The sequence below is a fragment of the Phragmites australis genome, chromosome 14, assembly GCF_958298935.1.
Source record: "Phragmites australis chromosome 14, lpPhrAust1.1, whole genome shotgun sequence".
NCBI lineage: Eukaryota > Viridiplantae > Streptophyta > Magnoliopsida > Poales > Poaceae > Phragmites > Phragmites australis.
Genome location: NC_084934.1, coordinates 3,456,124 through 3,483,153, shown reverse-complemented (window position 1 = coordinate 3,483,153; position 27,030 = coordinate 3,456,124). Strand labels below are relative to the sequence as shown.

Here is a 27,030-nt window from a genome sequence, read left to right as displayed (position 1 = left end):
GCCAATTCACAACCACTATCGCGACCTACATTGACAACTCGGCAGATAATCTGTAAGGAACCTTCAACTAGTTTTAGATCACATATAGGCTAGCCACGACTCTCTTATAATCTATCTCAAAGACCAATACAAGAACAAATGATGTAGGATTATTATCCTCAAAGATATCCGAACCTATATAAAATATCTAACTTTGGTGATTGGTTCAACAAGAGGGAGTAACCCTTCTTTCATCACATATTCGAGATCGACGATTTACTAATCATCGAAAACCCCAACCAGATAGAAATATTTTGTGCCACTCCAAATGATGTAATTCAAATAGTGTCAATGTGTTCCAAAGTCCTCAACCTTTTCGTTATAGGTATGGAATGTCGTATTTAGTGTGTCTATTCTACCGTAGGTTTGTAACCTATAGCCAACTCTAGCAACCCTAGCAACCTATACTCAACCCCTTAGGACATCATCGAAGAGGGAGGTGAATTAGGTCCCTTAGAACTAAATGGCTCTAAAAACTTCACAAGATAAACCTATATCAATTTCTATCTAAATCTGCTCTAGGTTTATTTAGTGTGTATACTCTACCGTTAAAAAGGTTTGCAACATATAGTCAACCCTAACAAACTACTATAGAAAGGTAACCATGCTAAGGTAGATTGTAGGTATGTAGATGCAAAAACGTAAACAAGGTAGGGAGCGCAAACTTAGCACAAGAGATTTTTATCTCGTAGTATCGATGGCATAAGCGTCACCTATAATCCATGTTAGAGTTCCACGAAGGATATGATCCTGGTCGCTAAGGCTCTTCCGGTCACGACCTTGAGCCATCAATCCACAAAGGCAAGACTCACACCAAGCCTCTCTTCCAATTACTAGTCGTCGTCTTCACTTCAAAGCTTAAGCCATCAAGGCAAAAGTCTTCATGTTCCCGTACAAGTGTCTCACCGCCTCTTCAAACCAAGTCGGAGGGTGAATAAGATTGAGCTATATGCAGGTGAGTCACCAAGACTTTAAAGTGCCATTGTACCATTTGGTACAACGAAGGATCACTCCATGATCCACTATCTAGGCAGCAATATCTAGCAAAAACTCTCTCTAGGTCTATTAGCACTGATCACCCACTAATCTTATGTTTAATTACTTTGGATGATCACTTTAAACACTTTGGTAGCTTGGATATCTTCACAAGTGTTTATTAGCTTCCCTAGACTCTAGCACATTCAAATGACCGAGTGGGAGTATAAATAGCCTCAGCTCACGAATTAGCCATTGCTCCAACGGCTCAAATAAACTGTGAATATTGGATGATCCGCACGTCAACAGCAGCACAAGCATGGGACTATCCGGTGTGTATAACAGTAGAAACTAGCTGTTGGAACCCCACTCAAACTCATTGTGAACACCGGATATTTCGGTGTAATATTCAACTCTATTATCGGACCATCCGATATGTAGACTTGAGCCTGGCTGAGCCACTTTTCACTGTTCACTATCCGGTGTGTGTAATCTTCAGGACACCGGACCATCCGACGTGTACTCCCACGCCAAACTAGCCTTTGAGATTTTCTCTTGGAAAGTGCTACGGTGTGTATGTTCTCTCTGAGCATCGGACCATCTGATGTGTACAACTTCTCACACCTCTGAAAATCTTCTGGAAAATCCTTCGATCAAGCCTCTGGTGTATTCTTCTCTTGAGTATCGGACCATCCGGTGTGTACAAATCTTCTGCACTGGAAAACTTGCTCTAGAAAAATGCTCTGATGTGTAGTTCTCCTTAACACCGGACCATTCGGTGTGTTGAACTGCAAAATGTTCCTTTAAGAAAAAATGCTAAGTTGTTCACACTTGTTGAGTACCGGATCATCCGATATATTCTTCTACATTTTCTCCTCTGAGCTAATAGATACTCCGATGTGTACAAACTCCAGAATGTTGGACCATCCATTGTGTGCATTTTTCCTGGGATTTGTCCAATTCAAACAATCTGTGTCCCGGTTGCAGTGGTTTCTTTATGTATTGCATTCATGAGATCTGCTAAGGCATATACTTGACAAACAAGTTAGTATCATTGACTATGTTATCATTAATTATCAAAATCACTTGCATACCCTAAAAGGGTCATGCTCACTACAATCTCCCTTTTTTGTGATTGATGACAACACAACCAAAACAATAAGCAAAATCTAAAATACACCCATTGAAAGCTAAATGTAAATGGCTCAAGGACTAACCTACTTGTTTGGATGCATGGTAAAAACAATAAATGATACTAATTTTAAGGGAAAGACCCCATCTTTGTCATACATGTTCTTAACTTTACTTTGTCCCCATTTTGTTTGTAGCTGTCATGGAGATAATTCTCCCCCTTTCTCCATTGTCACTATATCCCTTGATCGACATATGTAAGAGCTCCTTCATTTTGTCCCCCTTTTGTCGGTATTAGCATTCCTATGTATTTTTTCATGTCCCAAATTCCATAATCGCATGATTAAGCTTAATCATGCATCATTAGCGTCATAATTATTTTTAAGGTAAATTATTTTGGTGCTCTAGAGCACTTTGTTTGAAATCAATTGAATGAGAGAAAGAAATTTGGGAGAGAAAATAATAAAATTCTCAGTCAAAACGACCACTTTTCTCTAAAACATGGGCCCCACATGTGGGCCAACCACTCTCTCCACTTGGGCAACAGCTCCACCTGCCCTCTCTCTCCTCCTCCTCACTCCCACCCATGCTCCCCACCAGCCAAGGCAAAGGGAGCAAGAGGCCTCTCTCCTCTCTCAAGCACTCTCTCCCCTTCTCCCTCAAATCCACGCTCTATGAGCCAAATCAAGGTATGCATGTGGTACCATTGCGATCACAAGCTCACAAGCATTCCATTCCTCCAATTTTTTTGCTCATTCCCGAAGGATTTGAGCCGATTTGGATGTCTTTTGGTGTTAGAGTTGAAAAGTGAAGAACACTGGAGTTCTTCGATTTCCCACCATTTTCTCCTTCTCTCGGCGGTCCCCAACCTCGGAAAAGCACCTTGGGTAAGTCCTATAGGATTCCCATGGCTTGGATACACATTTGGTTGGTCAAAATCCGAATTTGGAGCTAGGTGGTGAAGTTTGGGTATTTTTGGATGTTTTAGACATAATTTGAGGAATCGGATGAATTTGAGTTAGGAATAGAGTTGCTAGGTTATTAAGTGAGTTCTAGAACCCTTGAACTAGCTCAAACATGTTCCCTTTTGAATTGGAGAAGATCGCAAATCAAACCGGGCATTTTTCGGCTCAAAAACGGGTGTTTCTAGGCCAAAATCGGAGCTTCCAGACTAGTCCGGAGTCTCCGGGCGAGTCCCAGCTGGAAATAATAGAGAGGCGCTGTCGGAGGGTCATCCGGAGACTCCGGTACCCCAGAGTATCTGACCTAGACTGGAGTGTCCGAGTGCACTGTTCATCAGAGGATTTTTCTGCTATGCTGATAAGTTGTAAAATTCATAATTAATTCATACGAACTCAAAAAATTATGAAACCAATTTTATGTTTTCATTGTAACATCCTCTACCTTTAAAAGTATCTCCATCCTTAAAATAATTAGTTAATTTTTTAGGCTAATTAATTAGGCTTAAGCTTCATTAATTCACCATTAATTCTTTACAAGTCCAAAATGGATGAAACCAATTTTGCTAGTCTTCTTATGACTTGTTCTAGCTTGTAAAAATGTTTTCCTACATTTTAGAGCATATTTTCATGGCATTTCATCATTTGCACCTTGTGGTATGCATTGTTGCATTTCATCCATACTCATGGCATTGCACGCATTATTCTTTTTAGAGAATGTCGAGCCGGTGTTCCAGGAGATCGAAGGAAATTTTGGGTAGCCACCTGAATAGCAAGGCAAAAAACTAAGCATATTGATCCTTCTTGTGTAATTGGATAAGTCTAAAATTGATGAAATATGTTTATGTATGTATGCATGTTTAGTGAGTGAGTGTCGGGTACCAATGGGTAGAACCTATGCCGATTGTATTCTTCTTCCGTGAATACTTGTGTATTTACTTTTCTTGTAGCCTGGAGAGGTTGTCAATGTCTAGGTATGAGTTCGACTTACATGCTTAGCCATGCTTAGGTCATTTGGTAGAAATCAAACGACGGCATGTTTCGTTGTTCACGAGCATAGGACCTTCTTATGGTTATACACACTTGTTGAGTTTGAGGTGGTTGTATGAGTGGTGAGTATGAGACGAGATGTGGGTGGTGCTAGGATGATGTTTTGTCCTGCCCAGATGTGGAGTTCCCCTGGGTAAGCCGGTAGAGGAAGACCGGACACCGTAGATCGCTTGCATCGTTTAAGGTCGATCGTTGGGGTAGTTGGTTTTAGCACTTACCTTATTCACCACATACCGATCTAATGGTAAGGAGAGCCGAATACCTTCGCAGTTGTGGCTTTGTGGGGCCTGAAAATCGACGGTGTGAGCGGGCGGGCTTGTAAGTGGTACTAATTTGCTCCGAGAGTAGTTCTAGTACCGCTGTGCCGAGCGATGCATGCCGCACACGATTGGGGCTGGTTGGGAAAGGTTGTCACGAGTACCCCCTTGTGTGCAATTTAGCGGGTGGCACAAGCCATATGGTCCTCATGTCGTGTGAGTCCAGGAGTATCCCCTGCATGGTGTATAAACAGTTCGAACTGTCGCACTCTCGATCATGAGCATGCTATTGTTTTATTTGCACCCGGCATAGTGTTTCGAGTATGGTTTGTGGTTCGGTATATGGGAGATGGTGATGTGGGCACTTGTTACTTATTGATATATGTTGTTACAGTTACACTTGTTCAGTTATTAGATGCAGGGTAATTTTCATATGTTTTGGTAAAGTTTCAGTCGCTCACACATATGTCTAGGATGCTTAGTGTATATGTTTTACTTAACCTGTGGTTCATCCTTTCTAATGATCAATGTATAATTCTTGGAGTCGAGCTATGTATATGTGCTCTATATGGTTTAAGTCTTACGAGTACCTTCGTACTCATACTTGCACTTTCAGGTACTCTTGTTGTTAAGGGAGAGGCAGTGTTTGGCTACTTTGTGCCCGCCGATGCAGGTGGTGGGAGTAGTGCATCCTACTCTGGGTGATCGTATTTTTGTGATGGAGCCTAAGGGGATATGGCTCCATCCCCTTTTGTTGTATAGCTTTTAGTCTTCCGCTGCTTAGTTCTTTTGCTAGTTAGGAGTTGAATAGATTTTAGTCTCCTCATAGCTCTCTTTTGCTGTAAATTGTGAAAACTTGTTGTATGCTTAAGAATTTGTAATATAATGTTAATTACTCGCTCTTTCTTAAACTTTGTTATGATGTACATGTTGGACAGGCATCTGTTCTGATCTTGGGCACAAAACACGTGCTGGGACTACCGGAATGATATATCGGTTAATCATCAAGATTGTGATTATGAATAATAATCCTCCTGGTGATTAATTAGAATTTTATTTGGACGGTTCCTCACATATTTTGCTTCCTTACTCGTTCTTTTCCTAGCCATGCTATCTTGTTTTGGTCGTTAAAATTCTCCCCCTTTATCAACAATCTTAAAAAGGCTAAAAACATACATTGAACTCAAGGAAAAACATTAGAGTACTTGGAAAAGAACTTCATAAATCATGATCCAATAAGATGATATCACTTGTAGGAATGGATATAGATCAAAATTCATGAAACTCACATAATGTGGTCTAAACTCCCTCTATGTATATGCATATGGTTAGACCCACTTATGATGAACCACTTGTAGGTATGAGATAATACTTGCACACTAAACAATATATAGAGATAGAAAGTTTAATCCATAGTATGCATCGAGGTAGCTTAAATGTACAAAAGATTTAACAATGATATCAATGGAGCCTTTAAGCATTGCATACATCCTGGAACTTGTAGAATACTCTATGAGACAATAAAAGATACAACTTGTAATGCATGTTAGTCTTAAATCATAATTTATAGGATATGCTCACCCTAAATGTATGTATATAAGTGTCAAATATTTGTGAGAGATATGCACTTGTCATTGATGACAATGAAGAATTTATCCTATAGATTGAACTCATGGCACATAATGATACTAAGTGTAGAAATATATCATATAAAAAACTACAACTAATAAACTATATAGGATGCTCATGGGATAGAGATAAAAATAAGCAACATACCATATGATATACCTACACTAGATACTGTAAAGAAATAAAATATGCATATGCAATCCTAGATAAGGTAAAGGTACTAGATGCAAAACAAAATACATGACATAAATCTAGCTACTCATTACCTCTAGGTGGGGGATTTGGGTATATGATGATCAAGTTCTTCATCGATGCTTATTCTTATACACTTGACTCATTTGATTGAATCTTCACTCCATCTTGTGAGTCAAGTCTCCAAATCTTTCGAGTCGACATGTGGACTTCAAGTCTTCTTTGGAACCCAAACCGATTAAGACTCTTTCATGTTGGTGATGATTTTCTTGGCACCCAAATGAGTTTGTTCCATCTCTAATCCTTTCTCCCAACCATGCATACAACCACTTTTCTATTATCCTTATTACTGAGCTTGTAGTGTTTGCTGTTGTTCTTAATCTTGTACTTGGTTTGGTGTAGATGTTGAATGTCTTGTTTGAGAAGTTCATCGCTTTTTTGCTTCTCCATGATTTTCTTCTTGACTTGTTTGCATTGGAAGGACTTGTGACTTTTTTAATGACATTTCAAACATGTCACGATGGACCCATCTATAAGCTTGATCACCATATTATCATAGTTATCTTGAGGAGATTGGACATGATTCTTGTCCTTCAATCTTGCTAAGTGCTTCTTGAGCTTCTCCACTTCTTGCTTGAGATCATGATTGTATTGTGCAATGAGATTGTTACAAGATTCTACAATAACATTCTCAACACATATCTCATTGTAAAAGGGTGAGCTAGATATATCAATCAAATCATCACAAGAAGTAAAAGCATCTACCTTATAATTGAAATTAAAGAGCGAGGTAGATTACTTCAGTGAAACCTTGGTTTGCGATTCAATACCCTCAAGTTTTACATTACGCTCTTCATGCTCCTTATTTAGCAATTCAATAAATAAAGCCCTGACATGACTAGATAGCACATAGTCTAGACTTTTAACTAATGTTTCAGAATTATTAAACATAGCATCACTAACAGATCGATCAACCATATATGCAATGTGTTCATGTAAAGCATGAGTGGAATCACTTACACATTGGTCTTTACCTCATGCTTGCATGGATGATTTACAGAGATCGCCCTTCTTGATGACGCATTGACGTGTTTTCTGATAGCATGCAAACATCATCTTCACCTTCCACTTTTGAGCTTCAATAGCTTTGTGATCCTCTTCAGGAAGCTCATCAAGCGTAGGTGAGATGATGTTGTTCGGGCTGATTTCGGCTTCTTCTTCTTTAGACATGGCGTAGCAGTATCTCGAAGATGAAGTAGGCGCCGAAACCCTAGGTGAAGGTGTTGATGGAGAACCCTTGTTCCCCAGCGGAGTCGCCAATTTGTGTTGGGCGAGGAATTAGCAATCCCTCAACACACGGATCTATCCTAGATAAATATTGCTTTTCGCAACGACACGTAACTTGTTTACAAGAAAACAAGCAAAAGATTTCAACTGGCAACCTTGTGGATCGACGCCGATACAATTTACGAGCCAATCGATAAAAAACTACCACCCAAATCGTAGGGATTCAAAGTAGTAGCGAAGAACTACTCTAAAACTACCCTAAAGTGCAAAAAATAAAGTAGAACATAAAGTAGAAGCAATAGTTGTGATTGACTGAGTTGTTGTTTTCAATCGGTCATCACCCTCACCTATTTATAAGGGGGACGTGGTCTTGGTCCTAACGAATCAAAGTAGGACTCTATTCCAACCCTAAATACGTCATGTTCGGCCATAGCAAAACAAATCCGAATAGATCTTTGAATCTAAACCGACTTGGATTTGATCTGAACACCAGATGTTCTGGCGAGAACAAATTTCTGAACACCAGACCTTCTGGCGAGTTTAATTCGGCTGGAACCCTAAACTGTGTCTTAACATACACCGGATGTTCTAATGGCCGAAATGGACTCATCGGATGGTTTTTTAGAGAGTCAATTTTTGACAAAAAAATCTTATTTGCACGCACCGGATAATTCGACATCCATCAAATACCTCATGGACTATTTTTTCGGAGAGCATTTTTTCTGCACGAAATCTCCTTTGTACCGCCAAACTAATTTGTCCAGAGAGCATGTTTTCGGCATAAACTCGAGCTGTGTTGACCGGATAGTCTAGCGTTCACTTCATACCTCACTAGACTATTTTCTAGAAAGCAAAACTTTCTGCACAAACTACCTTTGAGCCCGCTGGATATTCCGGTGTATTCACCGGATTGATTTTCGCAGAGAGCAATCATCTCTGCAAGAAATCATCTTTATACACATCGGATAGTCTAATGACAGAATTATGTTCACCGGACGCTTACGCCAAACTAATTTTTCCGGAGAGTATGTTTTCTTCACGGAGTCCCTTTCTACTCACAGGATAGTCCGATGATAATACCATCTTAATCACCGGACTATCCAGCATGTACAAGAAGCCTAGCCTCGTTTTTTTTTTCTATCAGCCCAAACTCCAACCAGATAGAAACATTTTGTACCACTCCAAATGATGTAATTCAAATAGTGTCAGTGTGTTCCAAAGTCCTCAACCTTTTTGTTATAGGTATATGGAACGCCGTATTCAGTCTCCACAACCTAAACCTATGCCGATTTAACCCCTGAGAAAGAGGTAGATAACCGATCTGCATTCCATCTTACATTCTAGGGATCGGTAATGCTAAAATACTTCAATCCAAATGATCATGACAAACAATTGTAAACATAGCTTCGGATCTAGCAACAGTTGCAGATCCATGATGAATTGATGATCTTCGCTCCTTTGGAACCTGGAATTTCACAAAGATTACAGCGATCGACATAATCATTTCGTATGGATTTCCTGCTTTCCAAACAAGGGTCAAGGGCTAACGACTTTATGCAGCGCTATACGATAAGAAGAGAAGACAAGCCTTTGGACCATTGCTTGCTGTTGTGTTACATGGAGTCATGGACCATGGAGCCATGGGGATCCAGTTTCTTCCAAGCTAGCAAGGCTCATTGGTCTTCGGCCGAGATGACGACAGCCATGGCTGGTCCCCTGCTCTGCCACAGAATCATGTGCTGGTGTGAACAAGAAGACGAAGTGGAGTGATAATCCCTTCTCCTTCCTTGGCTTGGGCCTGCTCAAGCTCAATTGAGAAGGAACACCAATGCCTATCCTTGAGCTAGTGTTCCCCACAAAAGGAGAAGCGATGTGACGATTTTGATGTAGATGCACCACCCCACATGATAACATCTGTGTGCTGTGTTCACTCTGCATGCTGTTATCGCAATGTGCCAATGTCTGAAGAATACAAAGGTACATCGTGAATTCTTTTCGGAATCCTGCTTGAACTGAAAACTGTTTCTCCGATATTCCTGTTAAATCCCAGCGTTCCAAATAGGCCCTGCTACTTGTGTGTTGCTAGCATTGTGTTTTGCTGAATGTTATAGGGCTATCTACAGGAATCAAAACGATTAGGAATCGGGTTCAGTGCATCAGTTCTTCAGAAAATATTTTTGAGGTGAGATGCAATGATGCAAAGCTACCAAAACAGTAACCCACCAGCCTCCTTTTGGTCCAAAAGACTATGCAAAGTGTAAAGATGCTTGCTTCTCTAGGACCACACTAAGAGAACCCAAAGTTGCTTCTGTGGGTTATCAGAATCCAGATATATGACTATATGAGCCACTTGGTGCTCATTAAAAGTTGGCTCACACTAAATAGGCAACTTGTGATAAATTTAGACATGAAACAAACATATGAGCATTCTAAAATGACAAAAAATGATTATTATGAAAGGAAAGGAACATAATCCAACCAATTGCAACTTCAATTCCACCCTTGTTGATTTTTTTCTGAAACCAAGGGCAGGAAAGTTCTACCTGTAGGTATGTTTGTTTCGTGTCAAAATTTATCACATCTAAAGTTATATCACGCCATAGATTATATGATAGCTGCTTGGTTAACTGTCACGGTTATGGTAAACCATACTTTGTTAATTTCCTTATTCACATGTCATATATTAAGTTTTTTAACTAACTATATCACACTTTTTTTATAGCAAATTACACTTAGCTAATCTTAAACGTGATAAACTTAGACACAAACTGAAAGTCCCATTATTCATACCATTCCATATCTTTTTTTCTTGCCTGATGTCAATGTCTTATCAATAGCATCAAACCACCAAACTTCATGAGCAAACTGAATGATTGATTGATAGATAGATGCAGAATGCATGTCTTGCAAGGTTTTGACATGGACATTTAAATTAGCATATATACATATGAGGCAACTGTATGTATAACGTCGAACCGGCGATCACACAATTCCTCATTAAAAATTGGCTCACACGGCTGCGACCATGTCACTTGTAGTCTCATTCCATATACATCACACAGTGTTCAAATTCAACAAGTATGTACATGACAAGCCACCTGTAGAAGATCTACAGTAGTAATAAATCTTAGATGATTAATTAATATAGACTACTGTAGCGCTAGACTTATTTTACTGCACAAACATTAGTCAGAGGATCCGAGTTCAAGCACCAAGCAGCAGAAGCAGCAGAAACTAATGAAAGAAACTGTCAACACACATCAACTAGTAGAAACTAATGAAAGAAAGATTAAAATTAAGCAGCAGCAGTAATTGGTAGTAGAAGAGTAGAAGGTAATTGAGCACTAATTACTTGAGCTCAATCAGCTACAAGCAAAGCGGGCACATGACGAGGCCGTTCTCGTTGCACACGCGGCACCGTGCGCCGCGGCCACGCTCGCCGTCGAACACCTTACGGCTCCCGTCGCACTCGCTGCAGACCACGAACCTGAGCCCCCCGCACGCCTCGCATTTCTTCTTGCAGCAGCCGGCTCCGGCGGCGCGCTGCTGCTGCTTCTTGTCGTCGTTCCCCGCGTTTGGCAACGACAGCAGGGACACGAGGCGCCCCTCCTCGTGGAGCGCGAGCACCTGCGCCGCGCCGCCGACGTCGTGGCCGCGCACGAAGAGCCGCGGAGGCACGGCCTTCTCGCCCGTGAGCCCCCACAGCTCGTCCCGGAGGCCCCTGTCCATGGACACGTCGCGCTCCTGGAACGCGACGGCGAGGCACTCCAGCAGCGCGCGCACGCCGTTGCAGTCCTCGAACGTCCGACGCACGCCGCGGAGCGTGGTGGAGTAGAGCACCACGGCGCGCTCCCCGCCCGGCGGGCACCTGACGGGGAAATCCAGCAGCGGGTCGGGGCAGGGGTCGGGTTCCGCCGGCGCAGGCGCGGCGCGGCCATCCTGGTCGACGAGCTCCCACGCGTCGAGCGGCTCCGCAGAGTGGTTCTTGGTGGGCGCCTCCTCCTCGTGGGCGTCGAAGAAGGACGCGTCGTCGGAGAAGGCGTCGGCGTGGACGGACGAGACGCCTCCGCCTCCGCCGCCGCCGCGGATTCCGGGCTTGGTAGGGGACGGCGGAGGGGAGTCCGCGCCGGGGGATGCGGCCGGAAGGGACTTGAGAGCGCGAAGGATGCGCGCCTTGAGGGTCTTGATGATCATGGCGGCCCACGGCGAGACGGAATGGGAGATGAGCAAGCGCTTTTCTTGAGGTGGTAATCGAGTCGGGAGTTGAGATTCCGATTGCCTTTTCTTGCTTCGCTTTTGCCCTTTGGATGCGTGTGATTTTTTTTTTCTTCTTTTTTTGAGAGCGGATGCGTGTGGTTTCCGTGACGGTGGAAGAGAAAGGAAAGGATCAGAGGAGTGAGAAGATGGACTTCAGCTACTGCACGCCTGTTAACATATGAGAGACTGGGTCTGTTAGCTGACGCGTAGTATGTTAGAGGATTCATATTTGAAGAGGAGGGGAGGGAGGACGTGTAGCTTTTAACCGTTTTTCATCGTGCCGTTGAAAGTGAGTTTGCGGTGAGTCATGCAACTCTAAGTGCACATTCTACATCTGACTTGTCTAATACTTCATTTCTTTTATCTGATATTCACCTATCAGATAAAGTGGAGGAGAAAAAGGAAGAAAAAAATACAGCTGAGGGAGGAAATGTGACTTTTTAACCACTTTTCCTCGTGTCGTTGAAAGGTAGTTTCCGGTGAGAAATGTAACTCTTTGGTTGCTGCCCTCACCCATATGTCTGAGTATTTTGCATGTCTGAAGGTAGCCTGAACTTGCTTGACAGGCACATCTAAAATGCAGGGTAATGTTTGGTAGATAACCTGAAATTATGTTTGTATAGAGAAAATAGTCAGGCAGTGTTTGACTCATGATATGCCTGAGATTGCACACTCCATCTATTAGAAACACGGTGAGGTTATCTCTTTGATACATGTTCATCTTTGTATGAGAGAAGTGTGAGTATTTGAAGAATAATAAAATGAAAAGATAGTCATAAACGGTAGCAATACGCCTGCTAATATTTTGATGGAGTTTTCATTCCATAATACATTACAATTCAAGGGTGTGCTCATATTGGAAGAGCAATAGCACTAGAGAAAGTTACTATAATAGGCTAACATATCCAGCAAAGGGACACATTACTATTAGATTAGCAACCTGTCCAAAGATAAGACTGTGAAGCAACTAAACAGCTTCTCATACTATCTATCATGCAATCATGCTAATACTTAGGTATGTCTAATATTTAGCAATTGTTTAAACATCATAGTGCAGCACATGCAAAATTAAAAGGGTGCAGCAAAAAAAGACAGCTATAGTTAGAAGCTTTGCCACCATCCACCGATATCACTCAGCACCAGGATCATCACCAGATAAATGTTTGTACACCCAATGCTTAAGCTATGCTTTACCCATGCTGATAAGAAAATTTTGATGCACCTTAGATTCTGCTTTGCAAAGGTGTAGTTCTACTACCATTCTTTGATCAGGTGTTATACCAATTTCCTTGAGCATGTCCCAGAGGGGAGCATCTGCATCAGGCGGGGCTGCAACTTGTATTTGTTTTTGAAGGCTTTCTTTGATCCCTATCAAGGTATATGTGATCACCACATTTGATCACCATCATCATTCATTGTAGGTGTTGCCTTTGACCTTGACTTATTAGTCTTGTCATTGTGTGATTGAAGTAAGATCTTGTTCCTAACCCTTTTGAAATTCTTCTGGTTAGTCTTTAGAGCAGCAACATTGGATGAAGAAACTTGGCTACCAGCTACACTCAGGGTTGCCATCTCCTTACAATCATCACTATCAGATGACAATTTGTCAAAGTCATCCACTTTTGGATCCTTTGAATTATCATATTCAGACATATTTTCAGCAATGTCAAATGCATCTAAGTCATGGTCAGAATCAGCAGCAGTGGTAGGATCTTGCATAAATGTCCCATCAGCTGAGGAACCGCTAAACAATTCTTTCAACTTGTCAAAAAACTGAATTAGTTTGGTGAGCACTCCACGATCATTTATCCGTAAGGAATATCCTTTCACAATATTTCAAAATGGACACACTGTTTATATTTTAATTTTCTATGACAAGGTACTTACTGAAAGTCCGACAAGAGTGAACTCAGAAAGAATCACCATTTTGTTCTATCATCCCAGCCACCACCATTGTCATTCATATGGAGAGCCACAAGTGCCCAAGTATCTTTATGGCGCCTATAATGATGATGAACTTGATCGACACTATAAGTAGGGGCAAACTTGAAATTCAAAGTAGTTGTGGTAGCAGTGTGATGCATCTTCTTGATTATAGCTTTTTTTTTTGGTAACTCTAGCTTCTTCTCAATGTACCAATCAAGTAGAAACTCAGATATAGGTATATGCTAATTCATAGGTTTAGCCCTACTGGTTGAAGACCCAACTTTGGTGCTTATCTTGCCCTTAGTAATCTTTTTGCGTTCTGCTGTGTCCATCTTATGAACTATAAAGGGATTAATCATGCAAGTAAATATGACAAAACTGCAGTAGCAAAAATGTAAAAGAGAGAAACAACTTACATAAATAGGAAACGAATTAATAGATTAAGTACCATAAGTAACTGAAGTACAAGTCTTAGAATGGAGCATATTTTTTCTTACTAGATGCCTATCCACTAATAGAGCATATTTTCTTGGAGATCTTCTATTACGATTACACCTAAGCCATCGCTATCGGATAATAGCCAAAACAACAGCTAGAGCACCCAAAGTTCGAGCTCACTGTTGGATAATATACTTAGCAGATTTATATCCATCTGTGATTAGATGATAGAAATAAATAAGAAAATCATTGTAAAAGGATAACATAGAGCCAAATCAGATTTTGTACTATCATGACATTCACATTTCCTATCCACATTACTGAAAATAAAATTGTGAAAGTGTAAACTCAAAAGGAAACATATATACTCTATTTTAGTAGTACGCCACCTGCATACATACTCTGTTTTCTCTCTTTTTCTTTGAAAAATACCATACATATTATGTACATATCTTGATTCGTAAGAAATAAAAGAAAGGAGAAAAAGAGAGCACAAATAGGGGACTTTCATTTTCACCTAGTTGCACTTGATTGCTGCAAACTAAACTTGGTGAAGTCCAATCTTGCTGAACGATAGATTTGAGAAGAGGAAAAGCTAGAGAGGAAGAACACGAGCTAGAATTGTAGCAATATGACAAAGCTACATCGTACGCTCAGGCTTGACGCAACCTTTACCTGCAACCACCGATCTCGCCGATAGTCATTACCCCTATGGCCCAATTCGTGGAGTAGTTCCCCTCTAGTGAGAACATTATGCTTTAGATGTGGAGGGGAAAAGAGATGAGGAGGGTAATTGTTTTTTTATATGAGAGGTGATTCTACTCAGGCAAGTAGCGAGACTGCAAGAGCGAACTTAGGCATCCAATTTCCTATGCCTGAGTCAGACGTCTACTCCTAGGCAAGTACCACAGGCACTTTAGTTCAGGGTTGCAACCAAACACACCTCCAGTAGATCATAGACACGAGCACAGGCCAAACACTTTAGTTAAGGGCAGCAACCAAACAACTCCTATATGTCCTGTTGACACATAACTTATTCCATGCGTCCATTTCTTTCATCTGATATACATCCATCGTTGCTATTGCATGATTTTTTTTATCTATCATTATAAAACAAATCTTAACACAAACGAATGATGTTAATAGGACATGTATACGTAAGGTCCAGTGGAAATTTCTTATTTGATTATGGGCTACGTACTCATGGCAGAAACGAAAAAGAATGGACACCAAAAATTTGTTACAAACGGTCTATGAACTATGACATTGCAAATCCTAATTTACCTTAACTTCTGGTTGAAGAAATCTAATACATGAGAGTTTTGTTTACAACAGTTTCTAAGAAATTTTTAGTACATGTACCATTGCTCGTTGAAAGGCATCTGAGCGTGCGTAACATTTCCTAATAACAAAATTTTAGTACATGTACCACTACTGGCAGAAAGGCAAATGCCAAAGCACACGAGTTGTTAGGCCTTCTCCAGCAGAGTCTGCAAATCTAGTGGTACAGTGTTTTTTTCCAGGTTACTGTAGCAACACTCAGTGCTGTAGTAGTACTGTTCACAGAGTCTGACAGCGGATCCGGAGCGAGAGAAACACTGTAGCAGTACTGTTCGCAGAGGCTGACAATGGATCTAGAGGGAGAAAAAGAGTAGTAGAAGGAAGGAAATAGGGTAGCTGTTGAAGATGAAAAAAATAAGGGATGTTGTAATAGTATTTTTGAGGATGAAAATTTGAGGTAGCTACTGGAGATGGCCTTACTCCTGTTAGAATTGCGAGTGATGATATTTCGTAGCATTATTAGGTATTAACATGTATTTTTTGTAAAATTATTGTGTTCGAGAGATAATACTATTAACATATGGTACATAATTTTGCCATATTATGTTAAAATGCTCCAATGATTTCACTGCTTCAATTAAATTACCCGGGCACATACAATGTTACAAGATGGAGTGGCAAATCATCAATTTTACAGACAACAATGGAGCAAATGTACCCAACAAATCCCTGTTTTCCGAGAGAGAGAGAGAGAGAGAGAGAGAGAGAGAGAGAGAGATCCCCGTTTTCTTCTAAATTCTGCAACAATGGAGCAAGCTTACTGCTTACCCAACAAATCCCCGTTTCCACAAAAAAAAAAAAAGACAAACCCCCGTTTTCTTCTCCTAAATTCTACCAAACCCTAGTAATCAAAAGAACATTTGAGTTGCACCATCCTTACTGGATGACAAATTTCAATGGATTCATCTACCCATCCTTACCATATTGACAGGCACAACTGCAATTCTGAGCTGTCCACGACACTATTTCCCATATGGACTCTGGCCAGTGGCCACAGTGTAAAGCAAGGTCTCATAAACAGGAACCGTCAATAGGAAGCGTGTACATCCAGACCGAATTCTGTGTTGAAAGATATTACAAGAACTCCACTAATTTAATTTCATAGCACCAGAATTTTTATTGCTATGTTCAACTCTGGATAAAACGTCTTAGTTGAACACAAGCTTAGCAACACCCACAGTGTACGTAGACCCAGTACTAGCTTACTGGGACACAAAGTTGTATATAATTACATCCACAGGATATCTCTAGTGCTCGACTGAAATGCATTCAGCTGGAGGCAATGAACCCGATGCTGAACCCGAACGAGATGCAGCTCAGTTCCTCGTTCTTAGCCCCCAGCATCGTCATGGTGATGGTGTAAGAACCCTGCAACGGATCAAAGTGTCAAAAGAGTGTGATCGGATATAAGACACGGCTCGGTATGTAATGGGTATGGGATCTGTCAGGTACTAAGAAAATGCAGCACAGGAGCATTTCTTTCAGACTTGATGAACATAACTAAATGTGTGTTACTGGTGATATAGAAAATCTCACCGGTGGAGTGAATGATGGTAAGGTTTGCGAATGAGCTATCACAAATTCACCGCTTGCTGGACAGGAAGTCTCTCCACAGATGTCATGAGTCTCTGAGTGGACAGGGATGATCCAATATTTAACATCGATAACCAGCTTCCCCTCCTTAATGGTTTTATCTGAAAATACATGTAACATCATGACATTTTTTTCCCTTGTGCGAGGATGGAAAGGTATGATATCGATTTGGCGAAAATCAACAATCAAATCCTGTGCTATCAACTGGACTTATGCTAACTAATACAGCAAAAAAATTAAATCAAAGAATAGGAAATCATGACAGTTCAGCAATCAGCATTCAATTTGAGAATAGCAAGATTTGACTCCCATAAGAAAACACAGATCAATAAAAGGCACACAAATAGTGGATTATAAAAAGGATTAAAACAAGAATGAAATTCACAGGTCTCCCCACAACAGAGCCACACTACATGTAAATAAAAGATATTGATTACTGACCTGCCAGAGGACTCACATCCGTTCAGCCTCTTGAAACACTTTTGAAAACCATCAGGCACAGTTGGCAGGAGTGCGACAGAGTCACAGAATACCATTTCCAAATTCTAGATTTTGGATGGTTCACTGGGTACATGACTAAATATTCCTACCATGCCATTATGCTGACACTTATGATGTCACAGACGAAATATTACTATTGTATCACAAGAGGACAATTACTCTATGATCTTTATTACACACTGAAAAATTAGTTAGACACCCCATAATTTGCCATGTGATGATGTGAAAGATAGCCGAGGAACATGAAGATGACTCAATTAGGTGGCACTTTCAAGTTTTAGTTTACCTTTTCCAGAATAGGTAAAAGATGCTATTTCTTAGGTGTAATCAGTGGTTAAGTTATCTCATATGTTGCCCCTTTCCAGAAGATACACTATTTTAGTACAAAAAATTAAACAAGCATTGTATAAAATCTAAAATATCATATAATTGAACAGAGGAACTGAAAGGCCACGAAAAACCTCCAACTATTTGAGCCACTGAACAAAAAATGAAAAAATATCAAAAGATTAACTGCCATACTAATAGAATTTTACAAATGGTTGTCATCCTCAAAAATATTCTTGTTTTCCAGACACAACCAGTAACCTATACTCCTGCCCCGTTGTAGGTGCAATATGATGCCTGGACACATCAAAGCAAGCAACCTTACATCCTTCACAAAGATTTACATCATCGGATCATCCCGCCCTACGGTAGTTCACTAGGGCACCTAAAGATATAATAGCAAGCGATCTTACATCCTTCACAAAGATTTAAGTCACGCAGTCATGGTTGTGGACGGTGGACTTTCTTTCTTGAGAAGTACAGATGAGTACCTAACTAGCACTAATTCCAAAACCGCTACAGACACAAAGTGGATTATCAGATGCAGCCTTAAGAGAAATTATTGCCAAGCTATGTTTTAGGCTGCCAACACCCCCACTAAGGCTCGATATCATCCCACATCGACTCGATCTCCAGAAACCAACACAGAATGGCTAGCATAACATTGGACCCTTCTGTATTGCGTCGCCAGAGGATAAATTTATAACACTTACAAGAGATAACTGCAATAATTTGAAGCAATCAACCACACCGTAATCATAGAAAAGGCGCAACCTCTAACATCTCAAAATACTCACCGAAACACATGTTAATTCGTTAATAGTACAGGGACAAATGAATAGCACCGAACGTGCACACGAAATTATGTCCAGCAGCAGCACCCAAGGTACTAGTACCACTACAAACTTAAATACTCTGGCAAAATTCTAATTAAATTTTAGTACTACCACGAACTTAATTGACCAATTACTAATTTCTTTCGTAGTCCTAAGTACCACACCGAATTCACTGCAGAACAAAGCTACTACGACATCAGGAAAAATAAAAGCATAAAGAGATCAGAAGGAAAAGAAAACATTGGTTGAATCTCTGAAGCTTTTACCTGTGGAAGCGGTGATCTTGAAGGTGGCGGGCTTGCCGGGCTCGACCGGATCGGGCACGATCTCCACCCCGTTCACCTTCACCGGGTAGTCCTTGCGCCTATCTGCACGGCCCAGCAAGAAAAGATTGCAAGTTTCGCTTAAATCTGCAACTCCAAGAACCCAAAGCAGCCGGAAAAAGGAAGAGGCTTTGGAGGCGGGGCTACTCACTGCAGTACTCGACAGCGGTGGCGGCCGAGGCGGAGGGGAGGAGGAGGCAGGCGGCGGCGGCGAGGAGCGCGAGGAGGAGGGCCTGCTTGCTCGCCATGGCGACTCGTGGTCCTGCGGTTTCGTGCGGTGGGAGGACTGGGTTGTGAGGGGAGAGATTTTTCGAGGTGGGGTTTATAAAAAAAGTTGGGAGGGTGTGGAAAAAGAGACTCCGTGAGGCGGTGGGCGTTCGTTTTCTCCTAGTGTTCTTTTGACTTCGTGGATTTGGTCGGTGACTGGGGCACTGACTTGTGGGCCCAAAAACTACTAGTCTCGGTTAATTTTAAAATATAAAATCAAAATGTGAAGAGCACCGTTGAATAATATATCAGCGATGTCATAATTTGTTTTTAATAAGATTTAAAAGAAAAGAAGATTATCTGTTATTTTTCTCGTATTTATTTATATTAGTAAAATGATTCTAATATTTGTAGCCGGTAATATGACAGAGAGACTGGAGGATATTAATCGATAGCAAAAGTGGGTAAAATATTTGTACTTTAGGGATTTTTATCAGATGAGAGAAGAGTGAGAAGAAAAGGTTGTGTACCAACCAACTTTTGTTTTGTTTGGTTGTATTTTTCTTTTTTCTTTTTCTTTGTTATGCCGTGAAAATTTGACTCAATTAAATACTTCTTCACCAGTGTGCAGGTTACGATATCTTCGAAGAAACATAAATAAATCAAGGAGTAATCAGGATCCACGAGGGAAATATAAAAAATTCACGGGCAAACGTGTCGGAATCCAAGTGGTTGGAATCATTTTTGGTCAACTGGCAGTTGGCTTGTTGAGCTGCATCATTTTAATGCTCTTTATCTAGAAGGGAAGTGAATCGTGTCATTCTTTTTTATCAGGACGGAAACTCGTGACATCTATTTACGTGTTCCGTGATAAATAAAAAATGTCGCATTGCTGCTGTTAGCCGGTACATATATATTCGATCATTTTGTGCTGCACTGCTACTAGGTCCGTGCAACAACTGCTCCTGCACATTAATCGAGACGGGTGCACGTACACCCCAACGTCGGAAGGTGTCAGAGTCTCGCGGCACGTGGGGTCTCGTACGTGACACCCTGCCACACGTGCCAAGGACACACGGGAAGCAGCCCTGGCTTTTGGGTGGGTTTGGTTCGTCTGCTCGCTTGGTACGGCTCGTCTTGAGCCAGACTAGCCTGCTAACGATGGAGACTTTTTTGTTTGTCCTTAAATGGTGGATTATAGATTATGAATTTTGTAAATAAATGATTAGATTTTAGAAGTAGATTTTATAAATATATATCTGAATTATGATACAATATATTAAAGTGAGCTTTTACATTTCAGAATAAGGAGAAACAAACAGGACCGAACTTGTTGAAATTGGCAAAGAAAAAAGTGAAAAGCTTAACTATTGAGGCAGTGAGCGAGATAATCAAACGTTTCATTTCTTACTCTCATTTCTTACTCAGTCAAATAAGACAAACGGCGGTAAGAATCTAAATACGCCATTTATCTCTTTTGCTAGGCTTTGACAATACTCTAGAGGAATATGTGATGTTTTAGAGACTGTCTCCGTTAAACTTTTGAAAATTCGACTATCATTAGCCTTAGAGTGTTTAGTTTGAAATATGAGAATCCTACTGATAGATTAGTCTTTAAAAATAACTTTTTAATGTCATAAAATTGAAATTTAATAAAAATATACTAATGGAAAGTAGTGGTCAAAACTATGTTCGTTATCCTAAACATAGGTATTTGTGATTAGAGGGGTATAAACTACTTAAGACACGCATCTTATACACTTGACATGTTAATTTAACAATTAATCTTTTTTCAATTTACAAGAAGGGTGTACGCAGACACACCATTAGGGATGATAATTTATTCCGATAACCTATTTACTTATAGGTGAATATCCGAATAGAGTAAGGTATGAATAACATTTAGTATCTACAGGTATATTCATTGACGAAAAATACTAACCGACGGATAAACATATATGAGTACGAGTAAGATGCACCCATACCCGTGAAATCCATGCACATGTATAGTTCTCTGATGATGTACTTGTTCAGTATATATATTCATTTAAGTCTTTGAGTGCTACTTTGTTCAAATATTCATTTGAGTAGATGATCATACTGAAGTTCAGTATATGTCTTGATGAAATCATACTAAAATAATACAACTTGCTGAAATTATTTGAACTAAAATTATTTATTTATATATCTTGCTAAAATTATTTATATATCTCGTTGCAATCATTACACTATTCTCGCATAGAATAAACAAATAATGCACGGAACTTGTGACAATTGGTAGATCTATTGTAGCAAGCGGACAATAGAATACCTACGGATAGGTAAAAATTGATGAACATGTGTGTAGATGAGCATTTCCGTACCCATTATATTCGATTGGTATCCCTGCAACCACCACTTATACATGAACGGGGAGTTTTTTATCACACGCTTAAAGAGACAGACGTGCCTGATAAAATAGTGAACACAATCACGTGTGAAAATATATAGTATTATTGTATCAGGATTTAGTCCGTGGTGAGAGAAATCGGCTATGACCCCTTGTCCCAAAAGTAATAGTTAATCTGTTGCACTAGTGCTCTAAAATAGACATTGGAATTAAGCATTTTGGTCACCTCGGCCAGGTATGTATATGCCCAACATACGCATAGAGCAACACACTTTTTGGAAAAGACAAAAGGACAGCATTAGAAGGATCGACGGGCTAATCCTAATAATCAGACCCGACTATATCACAGCCATTAATCAATTAATTAAAAAACAAGCTTTAAAGTTACTTCAGAAAGACCGTAGAGCAGGAAATATCTTCCATTCCCCTGCAATTTCGAGCCTAATTCTATGTGTCCATAAAGACTAGAATATTTGTTTATCTTTGTTTAGCAAACCGATAGAAGAACTACCGGTATTAATTAGAGAATAAATTCGACATGCTACAAACAATTTACAAGTCTAACCAAACAAAAAATACGGAAAATCCAAAAAAAAGGATTTCCCCAACCTGGCCAACTCTCTCGCAACATGAGAGGTCCAAGATGGAATATCTGTTAGGTTGTGTTTGGTTGGGCTGAAGTTTTTAGTTTTTAAGTTGAAAAGCTAGTTTTTTGCTGTTGATTTTTATAATAAATTTTTAGTTTCTTAGCACGTTAAAAATCAAAAAAATTCATTTCAACTAGTTTATCAGCTTTTAATTTATTTTCTCATAAATCAATTTTTTAATTTTTTAAAAATCAATTTTTAGTCGCTGTTTAGTTGGACTTTTAGCTTGTGATGAGTGGAATCTAGAAAAATTATTCTGCTCTTGTGGAAGAAGGGAAGGCAAAGCGAACAACAGCGTATGCGTGCGTGGGACTGCACAAAGATTCTCGAGAAAATCTACGATTTACCATCAAATAACTACTGATTCTACAATCCGCCATCGAATAAATTCTGTTTACTTATATACCATCGAATAAATGTTTCAGTTCCTTATATGCCATCGGCTTCCGATACTACCCTCCGCTGCACTGTTCATGAACAGTATGAACAGTATTCGTGAATAAAAAAAGTCACAAAAAATATGTCGATTTTTGTGCACGCTCTATAATTCATAATCAACCCGTTTTCACTATATTCACCTAAAAATACTGTATAGAATTCAAACTAAAATTCTTCAAAATATACTACTTTTGTAACTTCTTGCAATTTTTAAGCCTCATAAAAATTTACAAAAAATCTGAGAAAATTTACTAATATTCCTCTAATGTGATGTAATAATTTCTAAAATTATCTCTCGCGGTGAAAAAATTAGTTATTTGTAATGCACAGTATTACAAAAGTAGCTCATTTTGAGAAATTTTAGTTTAAATTTTATACAGTATTTTTAGGTGAATACAGTTAAAATGGGTTGATTATGAATTATAGAACGTGCACAAAAATCGATATATTTTTTGTGATTTTTTTATTTTCGGGTACTGTTCATGAACAGTATAGCGGAGGGCAGTATCGCAAGCGGATGGCATATAAGGAACTGAAACATTTATTCGATGGTATAGAAGTAAACCGAATTTATTCGATGACGGATTGTAGAATCAGTAGTTATTCAATGGCGAATCGTAGATTTTCTCAAGATTCTCCGACCTCACCGCACTAGCTAGTTCAAAAAAATAGAAATGGAAATCTAGAAGCAGACACATCTGGTGACTGTCAGACATGGCTTTCTGTAAAACGTGTCGTCACCAGGACCTATTATCACACTCCTATGCTATAGTACCTACTAACTGCAACAAAAATTCCACTTGTTCTCCCTATTGGAGTCAAGGTAATCTCAACGTCCACATTTTTGTAAGCTTTTCCCCATTACGCGCGGCGGATCCATCAAGGGAGCAAGAGGGCTCAAGCCCCTCCTACCCTCCAGAGCACTCTTCAATTTTTGAACATGAAAGATGAAGAAGATGAGAAGGAAAGGAGAAGGCGAAAGAAGCTGAGAAGAAGAGGATGATGATAAAAAAGAAAAAAAGAAAAGAGTCCTTATTTTATAGTTTTGGATCCGTCGCTGCTTATTACTGTTATTCTATTAACAACACAACAAATCAAAATTGTTCCCTGACAGGTCAACTGATTTCACTACCTTCAGTGTCACCGGTACAAAACAGCCCAATAACTTCGGCCGGAAATATGCGATCTTTGAGGAAAGAATTGGAAAAGAATGGTAACCTAATCTTGGTTTGTTAGAGCAGCTTTGGAAGGGGCCCAGCGAAAGCAAAGGAATCATCACCACTCATCACACACCGTGATCGATCATCATTTTTCTGATGCTGAACTTGCCAGTGGGAGGCAAAGGCACAGTCGCACAGGCAGGCAGCCTGGATGACGGGACGGGGACCGACCAGGGGTACCATCTGTAATTATTTTGCATCATTAACAAGGCCATTAGTGCTGCTAATTGCTCGTTTGTTTGATGATTAACAGATGGTTAATTGGATTGGAATACTGGATCCCGTGCTCTGCTCTGGAGTACCTGCGAAGCTCCATAAACGAGAGCAAGAGAGCAGCACAAGGAGCAAAGAGCACAGCGCACCCATCAGTCAGTCAGTCCTCCAATCCCAACCCCCGTCGCATCTGCCGCCTGCTCTGCTCTGAAACCGGTGGCTTCTGACGCCGGCGTCGCGTCCAATCCCGGCGCGCTGTCGGTTGCCTCGGAGGATGGGCTGCCTCCGCCGGCGGCTCGGCCTCGGCGGCACGCGTACGTCATTCTCACCACTCCCTAGCGCTAGCGCACCATGTCGTTGCTGCTGCCTGTTGGTTCTTGGAGAAAGATGGGTTCTTGCTTTGCTTCATAGCTGCTTCACGAGGTTAGTCTTTGGAATTTGTGGCCTTCTGTTTAGGTACTCTGCCATTCGTGAGGAGATTCAAGCCGAAGGAGGTCGAGGCCGCCACCAACGGGTTCACCACGGTCCTCGAGGCCGGACCCCGCGGCACGGCGTACAAGGCGCGCTTCGCCGGCGGCCTTGTCGCCACGGTCCGGCGGGCCAGCTCCGGGGAGGGCCAGGAGAATGGCGCCTTCTACCTGGAGGTGCAGCTGCTGGGCCGCCTGAACCACCGGCACGTCGTCAGGCTCCTCGGCTTCTCTGAAGGCCACCACAGCAGGTCCATTTCCTGACCCATCGCTCATTAGTGCTCTGAGCTACTGCTTTCTGAACTTTTGTGATGAATTGGTTGCAGTTTATCTTGGATGTTTCAGGTTTCTTGTCTTCGACCACATGGAGAACAGAAGTCTGAATGAATTCCTTCACGGTAAATGCAAACATGTTTCAGACGAATTCTTGTGGAACTCTAGCTGATGTTTCTTGACAGACCCTCTCAGGACGCCGTTGGACTGGAGGACCAGATTGCAGGTTGCTATAGATGTTGCAGCAGCACTGGTAAAAATCCATACAACTTCACTGCATCACACTTCAGAATTCAGACTAAACTGACAAGAAGAGAGAATTTACCATACATCTAGTCGTGCCGGTAACTGATTCAGTCTCTGAACCTGAAATGACTTCAGGAATACCTCTACTACTTCTGCGATCCCCCGGTGTTCCATGTGTCTGTCAACTCGAGCAATGTGATGATGGACGCCAATTTCGTCGCAAAGGTGAGACTGTCACTGCACATTGCTACACATCTCAGGCACAATGCACAATCTGAATCTCTACCCTTTCCAGCTATCAGATGTCAGCGTGATGAACCACGACTTGAAGTGCGCGACAACCGGACCCGACACCACATCCTTCCAAGGTTTTCGCCACACAAACTAAAGAACACCGAACAATACCATCTCCCAATTTGCACTCACCATCTTGTGTTGTCGGTACACTGAGACGCCATTGTTCAGACCAGGTTGAGCAGAGGAGGACGGACCTGGTGTTCCAGTACGGCGTGCTGGTGCTGGAGCTGGTGACTGGGCAGTCCCCGGGCGGCGACGGCGAGCTCGTGCGGTGGGTGCAGGAGCCCGGGTTAGCCGGCTCCATGCACCGGATGGTGGATGCTGATCTTGGCAGCGCGTACGATGCGAGGGAGCTCCGAGATCTTGTGATCGTCGCAAGGCTGTGCACCAGACAAGGGAATCACGCCGTGATCTCTATACCGCAGATTGTGAAGTACTTGCAGGGGAAGGTAGAGCGGCTTGGATGTGCAAACAGGTGTGAATAATTTGTGCAGGGTGTTGATTAGTACTCCATCTCTGTGCATTGTGTTCTTCCTTTTCCACTGTTTGTAGAAAAGTACTTGATTTTTTCCCTACGATCTTCAGCATCTGTTGACGTCAATAGAGGAACCAAGGTGATAGGTTTTTTTTTTGTGTGTGAATGTTGTGATGAAAAGAGCATGTAATTTCTGTTCTGAACATTTCAAGATGTTGGCTCTGGTTTCTGTACCATATGTCCAGAGCAAGGAATTGCATTGACAGAACATAGATTTATATATGACAGAACTGTCTTATGGGACATAGAAAAACTCGCTTTGCTGCAAAAATGTGTATGACAGAGCAGATAATCCAAATTTTTAGCACTCACTGTTCTAGCATGGGACAAAACAACATCTTTTGAGCAAATTTTCTGCGCATTCATCAAACATTTATGTATATATAGAAGTATAAAATGATGAAATTCTAATTCAATAGAGACAAAATTGCTTAGCGTGTGTTTGGATAGATGGATGAACCTAGATGAGATGGCCATCCAACTTTTTATAGTGTTTGGTTAGATGGATGGGGTGACCACCATAAGAGAATATTCACTAATATTCTGGATGAGCTGATTCGGGTGAAAACAGTCAGATCGAGCCATCTACGTTCGTGTATTGTCTGTGTCAGTTGTGTGTATATATTTATGTTTTTTTATTTAACTCTCGATTTTATTTATGAGTATAAGAGTGGTCCAAAAATTCTAAATATTTTCATTAGCAAACTAGACTCACTAGCAACCTATTTTAATTAGTTTGATCAAAAATCCTGAGTCAATACTTAATTAAAATTCTCTAAAAGAACCTTACTTTTATAACTTCTAGCAATTTTTAGTGTTGCAAATAATTCCCCAAAAATCTGAAAAAAATTCACTAATATTCTTCTCATGTATATACTAATTTATATAAATATTTTGAACCCTAGCTTGTTTGGTAAAAAAGTGAGTTCCTTAGCAATGTTTTATTTATATGTTTTTTATCATTTCATGTGATATTATCCTTTTAATTCAATTTGAACTCAAACATTCACAATTAATCCAAATGCTACACAATCAAA

At 40.7% G+C, this 27,030-nt stretch overlaps 3 protein-coding genes across 5 annotated transcripts; 1 reads left to right on the top strand and 2 right to left on the bottom strand.

Moving 5' to 3' along the window:
- Positions 1-10,547: 10,547 nt before the first annotated feature.
- Positions 10,548-12,000, bottom strand: LOC133891745 (uncharacterized protein At3g28850-like). Its single transcript, XM_062332485.1, has one exon. The coding sequence runs from the start codon at positions 11,711-11,713 to the stop codon at positions 10,886-10,888; it is 828 nt and encodes a 275-aa protein (XP_062188469.1). The 5' UTR covers positions 11,714-12,000; the 3' UTR covers positions 10,548-10,885.
- A 4,480-nt stretch (positions 12,001-16,480) lies between these two features.
- Positions 16,481-19,381, bottom strand: LOC133890818 (uncharacterized). The gene is made up of 4 exons (XM_062331389.1): positions 19,213-19,381; positions 19,005-19,106; positions 17,018-17,175; positions 16,481-16,849 (listed from the first exon to the last, which is right to left on the bottom strand). The coding sequence occupies exons 1-4, from the start codon at positions 19,307-19,309 to the stop codon at positions 16,751-16,753; spliced, it is 456 nt and encodes a 151-aa protein (XP_062187373.1). The 5' UTR covers positions 19,310-19,381; the 3' UTR covers positions 16,481-16,750.
- A 4,532-nt stretch (positions 19,382-23,913) lies between these two features.
- On the top strand, positions 23,914-26,087 carry LOC133891708 (probable receptor-like protein kinase At1g49730). 3 transcript variants are annotated; one of them, XM_062332446.1, is made up of 8 exons: positions 23,920-24,138; positions 24,216-24,489; positions 24,632-24,893; positions 24,988-25,040; positions 25,101-25,168; positions 25,297-25,386; positions 25,457-25,529; positions 25,627-26,087. In XM_062332446.1, exons 2-8 carry the CDS (start codon positions 24,450-24,452, stop codon positions 25,941-25,943), a joined length of 903 nt encoding a protein of 300 aa, XP_062188430.1. In that variant the 5' UTR covers positions 23,920-24,138; positions 24,216-24,449; the 3' UTR covers positions 25,944-26,087. The 3 variants fall into 3 exon arrangements, with proteins under 3 accessions (XP_062188431.1, XP_062188430.1, XP_062188429.1); XM_062332447.1 differs by having other exon boundaries at positions 23,914-24,489; positions 25,632-25,770; XM_062332445.1 differs by having other exon boundaries at positions 23,920-24,489.
- Positions 26,088-27,030: the final 943 nt, after the last annotated feature.

Bases quoted from the DNA above. Each gene is read 5' to 3' on its own strand.
- LOC133891745 (XM_062332485.1), bottom strand. From the start codon at position 11,713: ATGATCATCAAGACCCTCAAGGCGCGCATCCTTCGCGCTCTCAAGTCC.
- LOC133890818 (XM_062331389.1), bottom strand. From the start codon at position 19,309: ATGGCGAGCAAGCAGGCCCTCCTCCTCGCGCTCCTCGCCGCCGCCGCC. The intron at 19,107-19,212 runs GTGAGTAGCCCC...TGGGCCGTGCAG, and splicing joins CACCGCTGTCGAGTACTGCA to ATAGGCGCAAGGACTACCCG. The intron at 17,176-19,004 runs GTAAAAGCTTCA...ATGTATTTTCAG, and splicing joins CAAGATCACCGCTTCCACAG to ATAAAACCATTAAGGAGGGG.
- LOC133891708 (XM_062332446.1), top strand. From the start codon at position 24,450: ATGGGCTGCCTCCGCCGGCGGCTCGGCCTCGGCGGCACGC. The intron at 24,894-24,987 runs GTCCATTTCCTG...TGGATGTTTCAG, and splicing joins TCTGAAGGCCACCACAGCAG to GTTTCTTGTCTTCGACCACA. The intron at 25,387-25,456 runs GTGAGACTGTCA...TACCCTTTCCAG, and splicing joins ACGCCAATTTCGTCGCAAAG to CTATCAGATGTCAGCGTGAT.